A 12,707-nucleotide genomic window follows, 5' to 3' on the forward strand; every position below is an offset into this window, starting at 1 on the left:
CATCGGCATCTAGACTCGTCGGGTGACAATATTCGGGCAGACGCTTTGAGGGGCTTCATAAGGGAGTAAGCAGGGTGAGGAGCTGGGACCCAGAGTCCAAGGATCGACTTCCTCGACGCCCCTCAGGTCCCAGCCCACGGGACTCCCGCTCCACCCCTGCTCCCAAAGGGGACACCCACCCGAGCTGGGCGGGGCAAACACTGGGCAAGACGCCCTTCCCACCCCCACGTGGCCAGGCCCCCCAGGCTCATCGCCCAGGCCTCTACAGATTCCAAAGCACAAAGAGCACAAGCTCCGGAGTGTCACAGACTCCACTTTCAAATTCAAGTCCAAGCTGCCCCACTTCTGAACTGCAAACCACACTCTTGGCATCTACTGGGCCTCTCAGCTAGAACCGGCCCAGACAGGTAGATGCTGGGGAAGGGGTGTTCACTCTGGAGCCCAGGGTGCATGGTCTCGAGCACCGACCGCTGCCACGCTGACTCCCATCCACGTCATCTACCCGTGTCCTCTCTGCCTGGGGAAGGGCTGCCAGGTCACCCACGCGCCTCGGACCTTGCCCACGACAGCGGTGACTCAGAAGTTATGTCAGAGGCAAGATCACGGGGTTGAGTGCCAGACAGACCTGGGGGCGGGTCCTGGCACCCCATTTTCTGACAGCCCCACTTTCCTTCGCAGAACATGAGGTACAGGCAACCCTTGTCTTATCGTGTTCCACGGGTATTGCATTTTTTCACAAACTGAAGGTTTGTGGCCACCCTGCGTGGACCAAGTCTATCGGTGCCACTTCCCCAGCAGCATTCGCTCACTTCAGGTCTCTCATCACATTTGGGTGACTCTCATAATACTTCAAACTTTTCCGCTATCATTACCATTATTATGACTTTCGTCATGGTGATCTGTGACTAACGATGACTCCGTGAAACCTCAGTTGATGGTTACAACTTTTCAGCAATAAAATATTTAATTAAGGTATGTACGTCGTTTTTAGACGTAATGCCATTGCACACGTTGTAAATTACACTATAGCATAGACGTATCTTTCACATGCACTGAGAAACCAAGAAAGTCATTTGACTTGCTTTACTGTGACACTCCCTTCGTTGTGGCGGGTCCAGAACCAAAACCCCAGGGCCTGCACTTCTACTTCGACATTCTGGTATTTAAATGAGGGAACACAAGATGGGCACCAAGTTGCACAAAGCAGGAATCCAAAAAAGTTCTGGGCCCCTTGTCCTCCGGCCCACTACACTCCCCTACACAGCTGTTCCTTCAGAGACCGTCCTGAGAAGGGATTTTACCAGAAAGGAAGTATGATAGGACCACGGTAGTATCCTGGGGCAAATGGAGGGACAGCAGAGCTGGGGCGATATTTCCGATAAGCCTTTCCAGCTGGGGCCATATTTACTGTAAACCTTTCCACTATGGAGACCACGGACGGGTGGGCTGGCCACGCAGGAACTTGGCTTTTCTGGTCCTGATGACAGTGTGGGCTTCCAAGAAAGGGCTGAGCCTCCCTGAGCCGTTACAGGCCGCCTCGCCTTGAGGATCAAGGCCATGCCTTGGGACCCCGGCTGTGGGTCCCCCGCAACCTCGGGGGCAGCTTCTCTGCCCCCGCTCGAGACCCCAAGTCTACTTACTGTCTATACTGCTTCCCTCCCAGGCACGCTTCTGTGACTCAGGCCCTGGAAAACTCCTTTATGCCCCAGGGATCTCTCTTCTCAAAGACTTCCCCAACAGGCCCCGTCCACTCCCTGGAACAACCCCCTGCCCCCTCCCGTATCTACCGTTCCTTGTCCTGCTTCTGAGCCTCCTGGCTGGGCTTGGGTCCTCTGTGACCCCAGAGAAAGGTCATTCCTTCCAGTCTGGGCATTCCCAGCAGGAACAGAGAGCCACCAACTGCCCTGATTATTCCTCCTCCTCCTCATCGGCCGCCTGCATGTGTGAGGCCCTGTGTGGGATCACTAGCTCGGAGGCCCGAAGACCTGCAGCTCTAGTTTAAACAGCCGGCGCCCAGCGGTACCACCAGGGCGACACAGAGCAACCACTTCTCTGGGATACTTCAACACAGCAGCCTCCCTGGGCACCCCGGGGCACCCGGTGGCGACAAGACGCTCCCCGGGCACGTGGCCCGTGTTCACAAACAGTCCTGCCCCAGCAAAGGCCAGACAGAGAGCGCGATCACCACCCCTGGGGAATCCCCAGCACAGAGCACTTAGAAAGTTCCCAGTAAACATCCGTGGAGCAAAACGAGAAGCAGCCTTCGCTCTCCTGTGGACGGTGGCCTTTAGCACTGAACGTGAGGAGTTCTTTCTGATGGATACTGCGAGGTGCAGTCACTGCCTGACCGGTAAGAAATACAGAAGGGCGTGTGCAGCCAATTAGGGTTGGTTTTTGGAAACTGCTTCAGGAAGGGGAGGTGGGGGTGGGGGTGCCCTCCTCTCTGGGCTGGCTCTCGGCCTACGAGGACCATCGTGCTTCAAGGTCACCGACCAGACCGCAGAGCCAGGAGGGAAATCTCTACAATGCGGCCCAGTCATCCTGACAGGCGCCTTACATCCGACCTTGGACCCTGGGTCTGTTCTGCCGAAGCATCGATTTAGTGAACTCTGTTCGGAGCGGCTGGAAATAAAACAGGAAAGGTATGTGTCTACATCTCCCTCACACCCACACCCCGGCACAGAGACGGCGCATCTCTCCTCTGGGCGCCGTCCTGGGCACCTGGCAGAAGCGGCCCTCAGCACCCCGCCGGCCTCACGTTCCCGGAGCCCAGGTGCCCTCCCTATTCAGCGCGTAGCCCCAGGCTCCTGACCCGATCCCACAGCGGAGGCAGCAGCTGCTCTAAAACCCCACATTCCTGACCGTGCCCCAGGCCCAGAACCAGGAGCGGGGAGTGGGGGCTTGCTCCCCAAGAGGCTCCGGTGCTCGCTCTGAGGGATGGGCTCTTCCACAGACGACATTCTGCACGACCCCGCCCCCTCGCTACGCTGACGACAGAGCAGCGAGGAGCGGAGAGAGAGGGTACGGGCCGTCCCCCGCTCACATCACCAGCTGGCACAAGACTGAGCCTCTCCCAACGCAGTTTCCTCAGTCACACACAGAGATGCCACCACCTAAGTCCCCGGGCTCAGTGGTGCTCACCCAAGCCGGACACGGTGGAGGGTGTCCACGGAGCAGCTCAGGGCTCCTGCTTCCCCTCGGCCTCACGTCCTGTCCCAGCCGCAGGGCCTCTCCACTTCTCTGCGTCTCTCTCTCCAGACGCAGGCTGGCGTCTCCTCGCTCAGCCCTGCCGCAGAGCAGCCCGACGGCCCCGGCCCCCTGCACCCTCACCGCACAGCAGAGGCGGTGGCCCGGGGCCTCGCTCACGTCAGCTCTCACTTCCCGGGAACTTTCAAACGACGTGAACCTGTCCAGCATTGGCACTGCGTGCCCCGGGCCTTCCGGGCAGGATCACTCCGGCCTCCGCGGGCGCCCTCACGGTCACACCGCCCTCCCATCTGCTCTCTGATCCACGGCACTGCACAGAGGGCACCCGGGATGCCACGCTGCCCGTGCGCCTGCACCTCTCCGGGGCCTTCACCGCTGGGCCCTGCTCCCTTGACCCCGCCTATGGCCACAGTGCCCTGGGCCTTCCAGGCACTCCTGTCCTGCCATGGGACTCCCGCCCCTCACCACCAGAGCAATCCCTGTAAGCTGTGGTCCTCCTCCACACCTGTGTCCTCCCCGGGTTCTGGAACCTTCTTTCAGTGGCTCCCTGTTAGCAGCGTCAGAAGCTCACCACCTGCCTTGCAAGACCACTGGCAATTTGGACATCATAACCCCCTGTGCCAGCTCAGACGTCAGCTCCCTGCCGCTGACGTTCACGCCTCCACGTCCCGCACAAGCTGTTCCCGCCTGGCAGGCAGCAGCCCCGCCGCCCTTCCCCAAGCGGAGGAATGGCCCGTTCCCCTGCCTGTCCAGCACTCGCTTCCGCCCCGGTCCTGAGCAGGGCACGGGGGGGCCGCGGGAAGGGGCTCACTGCGGAACTCTCTCGAGGGCAGCACTAGGTTCCGCTGCCGTGGCACCTCCCCCCGCATCCGCTCCAGCGGCGACAAAGGCCGTGGGCCAGACGGGTGGCCAGCTGAGGCACGCGCGTTCAGCGTGGAAAAGCTGTGCCCGGTTTACCTTAAGAACATCTTGCTTGCATTTTTCTACTTTGTCTTGCAACTTCTTAAGCTGCTCGGGGTTGAGGGATGGGTCTGCTTTGCTGTTGGTTTCTCGTGACGTGGCCAACTTCTCCTCTTTGCACGCCGCGTGGTAGGCCTTCTTTGCTGCCTCCACCTGCGGGGAGAGGGAGCTCCTGAGCGCCACGTCGGGAGCACAGAGTCCCGACTAGAGGCTCCAGACTCTGCTCGCGCCACCCAGACGAGAGGGAGGAGCAGGTGCAGAGCTCTGCGCGCCGCACGATCGCGACAGGGCATCCAGCAGACGCTGGCGCGGTGCCTGCCTGGGGCTGGGCGCCCTCCTGGGCACCAGGGGTGCGGCACCCAAGGCCCCGGGCTGTCACGGAGCTCTCCGTCCAGCCAGAGAGGCGACTACAAGAGACGGCTGAAGAACAGAGTCAGAGGGTAATGAGTGCCAAGGAGGAGAGAAGAGCGGGGAGGCGACGCCGTGCCGAGCTGCATACGGAGGCTGGGGAGAGCCGGCCGAGAGAGACGCCACGGAGCAGGAATGGGAAGGAGGTGAGGCTGTCTGCGGGAAGAGCATGCCAGGCAGCTGGAAGAGCGAATACAAAGTTCCAGGGCTAACGTGAGGGGCTGGTGTTGGGAGGCAGAGTCACAGGACACGTGTTCCACGGCTCTCTCACATATATACACGCACGCATACATGTGCAGATGTCTGTATAGTTTTTTTTTAAGTTTTTTTAAAGTTTTCATATTTTTAAAAATTTTTTAAATGTTTATTTTTGAGAGAGAGAGACAGAGTGCAACTGGGGAATGGGCAGAGAGAGGGAGACACAGAATCCGAAGCGGGCTCCAGGCTCCGAGCTGTCAGCACAGAGCCCGACGTGGGGCTCGAACTCACGAACTGCGAGATCATGACCTGAACCGAAGTTGGGCGCTCAACCGACTGAGCCACCTAGGCGCCCCTGGATGCGTGTATCTTTACTTCACAGATGTTTCCCTGCTTAAGCCAAAGTCACAGAGTTCATTCTAGAGAGGAAAGAGTTTTGTAACCGTGGCCTCATGAGGGGGATAATCATTACAAATGAGGCCGCGGACAAGAAGAAAGGAGAGTGGCGAAGGCCGAGACAACAGAGAAAAGGAGAGCCTGTCGTTACAACCCCAAGACAGAGGTCTGTTCTGGGCGGTTCTGGGGAGGAGGAAGGCAGTATGGCTCCTGAGAAAAGCTGGGGGACGGGCAAGGAAGGAAGCAGCACGGCCACCCAAGGAATGGGGCTGGCGAGCTGCGGGTGGTGAGGGCAGGGGTGCGTGTCTGAGAGCCTCCCGCGAGCCAAGGCTGGGCAAGGCTCAGTGGCTTCGGTTGCTACGTCTGGAAAAACCAGTATCAGTATCATTTGCAAATTTCAGAGAAAAACACATACAAAAGAAACATTTCAAATTAATCCTTTCTACCAGCCCAAAGGGACTGCGGGGTCTTGAACTGGAGTAAATCTTAGCCACCACGGGCCTCCGAGGGGTGGCCCATCTCTACCGCTGCCCAAAGCACTCAGTCGGGGAGCAGCCAGGAAGCAGGGGCGCCGGGCCGGGCAGGGAGCTGCCTGCAGGAGCCATGCACCTCTTTTAGCTTCTTGGCCCAGGGCTTCTGCGCCTTCCGAAAGCCGTCCTCCGCCTCTTTGGTCTCCTTGAAGCCTCCCATCATCTGCTTGTGAAAGGCTTCCTTCTGCCAGTTCTTGATCTTCTCGAAGTCCTCGTTCATCAGTGAGGCCTTCACCTCCAGGTGCAGCTCGCTCACTCTCTCCGCCTCGGCCATGACTGCCGTCCAGGCCTTCTCCACCGTCCCGTACTGGGGCCCTGGCACAGGAGAGAAGCTGCTGGTTACTCGCCCGCGGCTCCCGGAGGGGCCCTGCCCTGGGGATTTGCTCTGTTAACCTGTCTCTGCTGTGAGGACCGGATTCTAGGCCCAGCAGCCTGGCTGCTGGGCCGAGAGGTTTCCTTTGGGTTCTTTCAGATCTTTTTCTCTCAGTGGCTGTTCCTTTTTCAGCCTGGGATGAAGAAAGAATAAGGAAGCGAAGCTGGATGTACTCAGCCATTCTTTTGTTAGGGAAATCAGGGGATTACCCACGTTTCCTTTTTTTAGAGTCACTAAGCTCTTTAAAAACTCGAATTTCTGCATCTTGGAAGTTTTTCTTTTTCCTAATTAATATTTTTTAAATGTTTATTCATTTATTAGGGTTGGGGGGGGGGGGGGAGAGGCAAAGAGAAAGAGAGACAACATCCCAAGCAGGCTCAGCACTGTCAGCATAGAGGCTGACATGGGGCTCGAATTCATGAACCAGGAGATCGTGACCTGAGCTGAAATCAGAAGTCAGACACTTAACCAACTGAGCCACCCAGGCGCCCTAGCATCTTGAAAGTTTTAATATGCTTATGGCTGGCTGGAGAAGGAGGTGCCTCTGAAGTGAGCTGACCTCTCCCCCTTCTTGAGGCCTCTCCCTTCCCCGCGGGGGGCTCTCCAGCACCTCCCTCATTCACTCCCAGGAGGAGCCTGGCTCAGAGCAGGAACTTGAGAGCTGCTCGTCAAACAGAGGACTGTCTCCTCAGCAGAATGGAAGCCCTGTCTTGGGGAGAGGAAGGAGAGTTGGAGGCAGGAAGCTGCTCTGGCCAGATGGAAATCTCTAGGCAGTGGTCCCCTCGCACGCTGCGCTCAGGAAGGAAGCTCGTAATCGGCCTGTCACTCTGTTGAGGGTGTGGGGTGCTGGCCTCAGGTGAGGGAGGGAGAAGCTGTGACGGAATCTGAGGGGGACAACTGCTGTTTGAGCTGCGCACTGACACAGAGAGGCACCGGAGGGGTGGATAGCCGTGGGGGGTGTGAACCCTTCTGAACCTCGACTCCCTGTGTCTACAGAACAAGCCGCTCCCTGTCCTGCCTCGGTCTGCCACGCGGTGGTGGGATCCACGCGGTGAGGGGGGCAACGGTGCTGTGTGAGCCTCAAGTTTTGAATCAACACAAGGGACGGTGCTGGCAGCTGGACCCCAAGAGGTGGAAATAAAGTAACAAGTTACGGCTCCTCGTCACCCGTGCGTGACCACCTCACTCCCTGGCACCTGCTTGTACCAAGGCACTGTGCTAACCACCCCCACCTGACCGACGACCAGTTTCAGCAGCAGGGGAGACACGGGCAGCTGGTCTAGACCGGACCGAAGCTGCCTGGGGCCCCGCCCCCCCTCCCCCCGCCGGACCCCGAGGCCAGCGGCCTGACTTCCCCATCCTCTGAGGTGGGCTGCCACGGGAAAGGGCCTGCCCCACGGCACACCCTGAGAAAGCCCCACCAACCGGCTTCTGTCGCAGGAAACCCTGGAAGCCATCAAGCCCCCCTCTACTGCCGGGAGGTGCGTCCTGAGCACAATCCATATCTACGGCAGCAGTCGGTTACCAAACTCCAGAATCTTCCGAGCGTTTTGCTAGGGAGGGAGCGGGGGCAGAACACGCACCATACGACACCTCTAGTTATTCCTGCTAAAATTCCAAATCAGAAAGCCTGGCGATGTCACCATCTAGTCTTTCCTGATCTGCTACACAGCCGAGCTTACGAATAAACAACCCTCTGTGTCGGACCCGCCGTGCAAAGCAGCCAGCTCTCTGCCATGAGAGCGCTGACTCGAGTCTGGGTCCCGAAGGCGCCGTCCCGGGTTAGGCTGGCAAGCATGGCAAGTCCTGCGGATGACTGGGGCTCCGCAGAGGGGGGCTCGGGTGCCGTCTGCAGAGAGGAGCCCCGTGCCGCAAAGAAAGGCGAAGAGAGCTCACCCCGCCCGTGCTGCTGGGTGACGGCGCCCCGCTGCCCCCCCGGGGCGGCGGCCTCCCTACCCTTCTCCACGAGCTGCCTCCAGCGCCGCGCCCACTCGGTGAGCTGCTGCGCGTACGCCTTCTCGATGCGCGCCCGTTCGTGCAGGCAGTTCATGAGGTCGCTGCACAGGCGGTGGCCATCGTCGATCCGCTTCACCGTCCGCTTGTAGTTCCCGACCTAGGAGACAGAACCACACGGTGAGGCCGGGGCCCCCTCCTGGGGCTGGGGCAGGCCTGACCCCCGCGGCTGCACGCGCAGCCTGCGTGCCAGCCGGGCTCATCCACTCTTCCACTCAAAAGGCACCCTGCGTTGTTAGATGACAAGCTCCCCATTTTTATTACTGGCAGGAACATTAAAAAAAAAAAATTCAGGGGCGCCTGGGTGGCTCAGTCGGTTAAGCGTCCGACTTCAGCTCAGGTCACGATCTCACGGTCCGTGAGTTCGAGCCCCGCGTCGGGCTCTGTGCTGACGGCTCAGAGCCTGGAGCCTGTTTCAGATTCTGTGTCTCCCTCTCTCTCTGACCCTCCCCCGTTCATGCTCTGTCTCTCCCTGTCTCAAAAATAAATAAACGTTAAAAAAAAAATTAAAAAAAAAAAAAAATTCAGAGCTCAAAAACCACGTGGCCAGCGTCCACGCTCTGACACCACGGGCCAGGGAGGGGGACAGACCGGCACAGGCAGGGCTGTGGTGGAGGGAATGGCGAGCTGAAGGTGCCCAGAAGGGCATCTCATGTAGACCAAGGGGTGAGGGACAGCTCCTGGAGCAAGTGATGTCTGACTAGAGAGATGATGATAATAATAATAATAATAATAATAATAATAATAATAATAATAATTTAGTGGCTCGGATTTAAATGATTCTATAATTAATATTACAGAACTGGCTAAAGACCTTTGGAAAATCACTGGTATAAACAGGTTTCAGGCACCTCCCACTTTAACATCATCCCGTGCTGGATGATTATCACTTCCCGATTAGAGCACTCAACACTCTCCCACTTTCTGAGCACCTACTATGTGCCAGGCAACACAGCAGGTGTTTTGCACCTGCAAATACCGCCCTGCCATGGCAAGTAGGAAGATGAGAAAACCAGGGCTTAGGGGATGACCTAGGTCACTAAGATCGGGGGCAGCAGCTGAAGGCAGCATCTCAAACGGCTCCGGGTAGGACCGTCTCCATGGCAAAGCTCAGGCTCCTCTCTGCTTTGACCAGTGTTAAGGTGAGTTTGGACTACATCCTCTCACATATGAAAAGAGAGACTAGCTCGTTTAAATTATCAAATATAGGGGCGCCTGGATGGCTCAGTCAGTGAAGCATCTGACTTCGGCTCAGGTCATGATCTCGCAGTTCGAGAGTTCGAGCTCCGCGTCTGTCTCTGTGCTGACAGCCCGGGGCCTGGAGCCTGCTTCGGATTCTGTCTCTGTCTCTGTCTCTCTGCCCCTCCCCTACTCTCTCTCTCTCAAAAATAAACATTAAAAATTTTTAAAATAAATTATCGAATATAAAAGAAGAATTAAGAAAACATTAGTGGCTGTGCTGGAGTGAGGATCAAAGCGTTCACCAGACCACCTAGAAGGGCAGCGCGGACACTGGGGCGCTGGAGGAAATGTGGCAGAGAAACGATCATGCCGTTCCAACCCTTCCTTCCCACTCGCTTCCAAAATCTTCACCAACTTTGACCAACTTTACCATTTCTGAAGGTCTCTCTGCTGGCTGATCCCTCTCCTATTTCACCCCTGTTTAGACTCAGTCTGGAAGCTCCTGCAGAACAGAGGACTAGGTCCCACTCCTACACAAAAGGGGACAGTCCTCGCTCTCCCGGGCAGGCTGCGGAGACCGACAACGGCACAGCCCGTCGAACTCCGGTTTACGAAGAGTTCACGCTAGAGTTTCTCCTGCCCTGAGCTGAACTAACCGAGGGGAGGGGGGCAGTGGTGAAGTCCTTGAAGAGGGACAGGACACGGGGGCCCCCGGAAGGGCATGGGCAACAGGGGAGGAGCTCTGGCCCCTCAGGAAGGGCTGTCGCTGAGGCCAGAGAGGCCCCCCGCTCCCAAGGGGACCAGCAAGGAGCCCCGGAGGCCAGGCGGCCCGGGCAGCCTTCTCCGCCAGGCGCCGAAGTGCACGCACAGCTCCGGGAGCGCGCGGCCAGGCGGTTGCTCCTGACCAAGACGGGCAGCTTTCGACTGTATCCTCAGCAGGCCCTGTCACTAGCGAGGCAAAAAGCAAGCGTTTCACAACCAGCTGGAAGTGACACCGAGTGCTCACTTCCCTTTGAAATAGGGCCCTGCTGTCATTTTGAAATCTACAGCAGGATGGAAAAATAAATAAATAAATAGCCGACAAAACACAACTCTGTGTCGCTGAGCTGGCGGCCACAAGGGCTAAGATCGTCGCAGCTCGATTCAGGCTCGACAGGCGACGTGATGCGGAGCTGGCTTTCGCCTGTGTCACCAACAGTATCCAAACTGGTGATCAAGATCACAGCGTGTTGCCTCTCCAGAAACCTACCCGCCTCTCTGCTTTTCAAAAGCCTCGTGAAAAAATTTTAGGGAACAGAAGAGGGTATCTGTTAAGAAGGCACACGCTGGTCCAAGCCAGGTCCTGAGCAGTACCTCAGCCGCTGTTCACACTTAAGGACAACTCTTGAAATCTGACATCGCATTCCCAGCTGCAGCAAGGAATGCAGGCAGGACGTTTCCAGAATCATGTGTTTTGGGTTTAAATGTTGGCCGCTGTGACCACTGCTGAGGCCAAGGGGAGAAGGGAGCGGTCATGACAACAGGCACTGAGATGCTCTAGGAACGTCTGCCCTACTGGGCTTTCCTCCATTAAAAGGCTACATATGGGCTCGAGACGCCTATCCCTTTAGTCCACACCCAGGGACGTTCACCAGGAAGCACTATCAACATCTGCACAGACTGCCCAGTGACAGAGCGATGTGGCCTTCCCGCTCCCCTGAGCAAGGTCCTGGCGGTCAGGGTGCTGACAGCTGTTTCTCTGGACTGAAATATAATCTACGTACAATAAAATTCACCCTTCACAGGGATACAGTTAGACGAGTTCAGATGCATGTAAGCCGTGTATACCGTATCAAGGTACAGAAACTTCCATCTCCCTGCCTTGTCCCCCGTGCCCTCCTGCAGTCAGCCTCTGCCCCACACAGCCCCGGCAGCCACTGATCTGATTGGCGTCCCTTGTGGGGGCAAAGGTCAGGCCGCCCCAAGCCAGGCCACTGTGGCATGAAGATTATTTTGAGTTAAAAAGCAAGCAAACCCCAACAGATTCAGGAAAAGCTCTTTACCTCCCCCACCCCCGACCCCCCACTGCCTAAAAAGGATCTGGATTGAGGACCTGCTCCAGGAAGAAAGCTATGGTATGCCACAGATAACGTTATTCTGTGAGCTAGGCGTGGTGGACAGAGAAGGGCCCAGGAAGGCCTGTCTGATCAAAGTTCTCTCTGTCCCATTGTTTCCTGGCGGCTCGGCAAACATTTGTCCACCAAACATTGACTCTTTTTCATTTACCTGTGAATTACATTCCTTCCCTTTGAAGCCCCAGACCCCTACCCCTTCTCCTTAGTTCAGGATGACAGACATACCTCGCTTTGCCCGTCTTCGGAATATGCCACGTCTGTGTGGATTCCCCAAGTGTACAAACTAAATTTTTTCTTCTTCTGTTAATCTGCCTCATGTCAATTTGATTCTTAGTCCAGCCAGAAGGACCTTGAAGGGCACAGGAAATTCTTCCTCCCCAACACCCTTTACCAAGACGTCCGGGATAAATGGAACCACCCGGCATGTGGCCTGGCCTTTGAGCCGGTTCCATGTTATTGTCTAGGTCAGTAGTTTATTCCTTTTTACTACCAAGAGCTGTTCTATCGTGTGGAGACACTGCCATGTACTTGCTTGCCCTTTCGTCCTGTTGAAGGACACTGGGGTTGTTTTCAGTTTGGGGCAATTACAAATAAAGAAGCTATAAAGATTCCTGGGCGGGTCAAACACTTAAGAGTGGGAATGTTATACGATAAGCACACATCCAACTTTGTAAGAAATCGCCAAACCGTGACCCAAGTGGCTGCACATTTCGCCTCCCAGCTGCAGGGTATGAGGGTTGCGACTGCTCTGTGCTCTCCCTGGCACTTGGCGCCGCGTCGGGTTCATTTTTGGAATATTTTACCATTTTGTTTGTACGTGGCAGTTGTCTCACTGTGATTTTAATTTGCACTTTCCTAACGTCTAATGATGCTGACAGCCTTTTCTCGCTCCTGTCTGCCGCCCATAAGTCTTCTTTGATAGAGTGTGCTCTCTTTGTTTCAATACATTAAAAAAATTGAGGTATAATGCTGACTGGTTTTTGAAGTGCAAGAAAAGTTAATTTGCAAATATGTGACACAGCGATCGTATGATAAAGTGAGGACATACACGGTTAGCTATTTTTGCTTTACCAGTTTTGTAGTTTAAAACTTTCTCTCTTGCTTTCTTCTTTTTTTTATAGTTTTTTTTTAAATGTTTTTATTCATTTTTGAGAGACAGAGACAGAGCACAAGCAGGGGAGGGGCAGAGAGAGGGAGACACAGAATCTGAAGCAGGCTCTAGGCTCCGAGCTGTCAGCACAGAGCCCGATATGGGGCTCGAACTCATGAACCGTGAGATCGTGACTTGAGCTGAAGTCGGTCGCTTAACCGACTGAGCCACCCAGG

At 56.2% G+C, this 12,707-nt stretch overlaps 1 protein-coding gene across 4 annotated transcripts in view; it reads right to left on the reverse strand.

Moving 5' to 3' along the window:
* Positions 1-12,707, reverse strand: part of PACSIN2 (protein kinase C and casein kinase substrate in neurons 2) — a 133,831-nt gene that overhangs the window by 12,506 nt on the left and 108,618 nt on the right. For all 4 annotated transcript variants that reach the window (XM_042948027.1, XM_042948029.1, XM_042948028.1 and 1 more), the window contains 3 exons: positions 8,029-8,185; positions 5,779-6,014; positions 4,165-4,320 (listed from right to left, as the gene is read on the reverse strand). In XM_042948027.1, coding sequence (XP_042803961.1) covers positions 4,165-4,320; positions 5,779-6,014; positions 8,029-8,185 — 549 coding nt within the window. The remainder of the gene's footprint in view (positions 1-4,164; positions 4,321-5,778; positions 6,015-8,028; positions 8,186-12,707) is intronic.

Source organism: Panthera leo, chromosome B4, assembly GCF_018350215.1.
Source record: "Panthera leo isolate Ple1 chromosome B4, P.leo_Ple1_pat1.1, whole genome shotgun sequence".
In the NCBI taxonomy this organism is placed as follows: Eukaryota; Metazoa; Chordata; class Mammalia; order Carnivora; family Felidae; genus Panthera; species Panthera leo.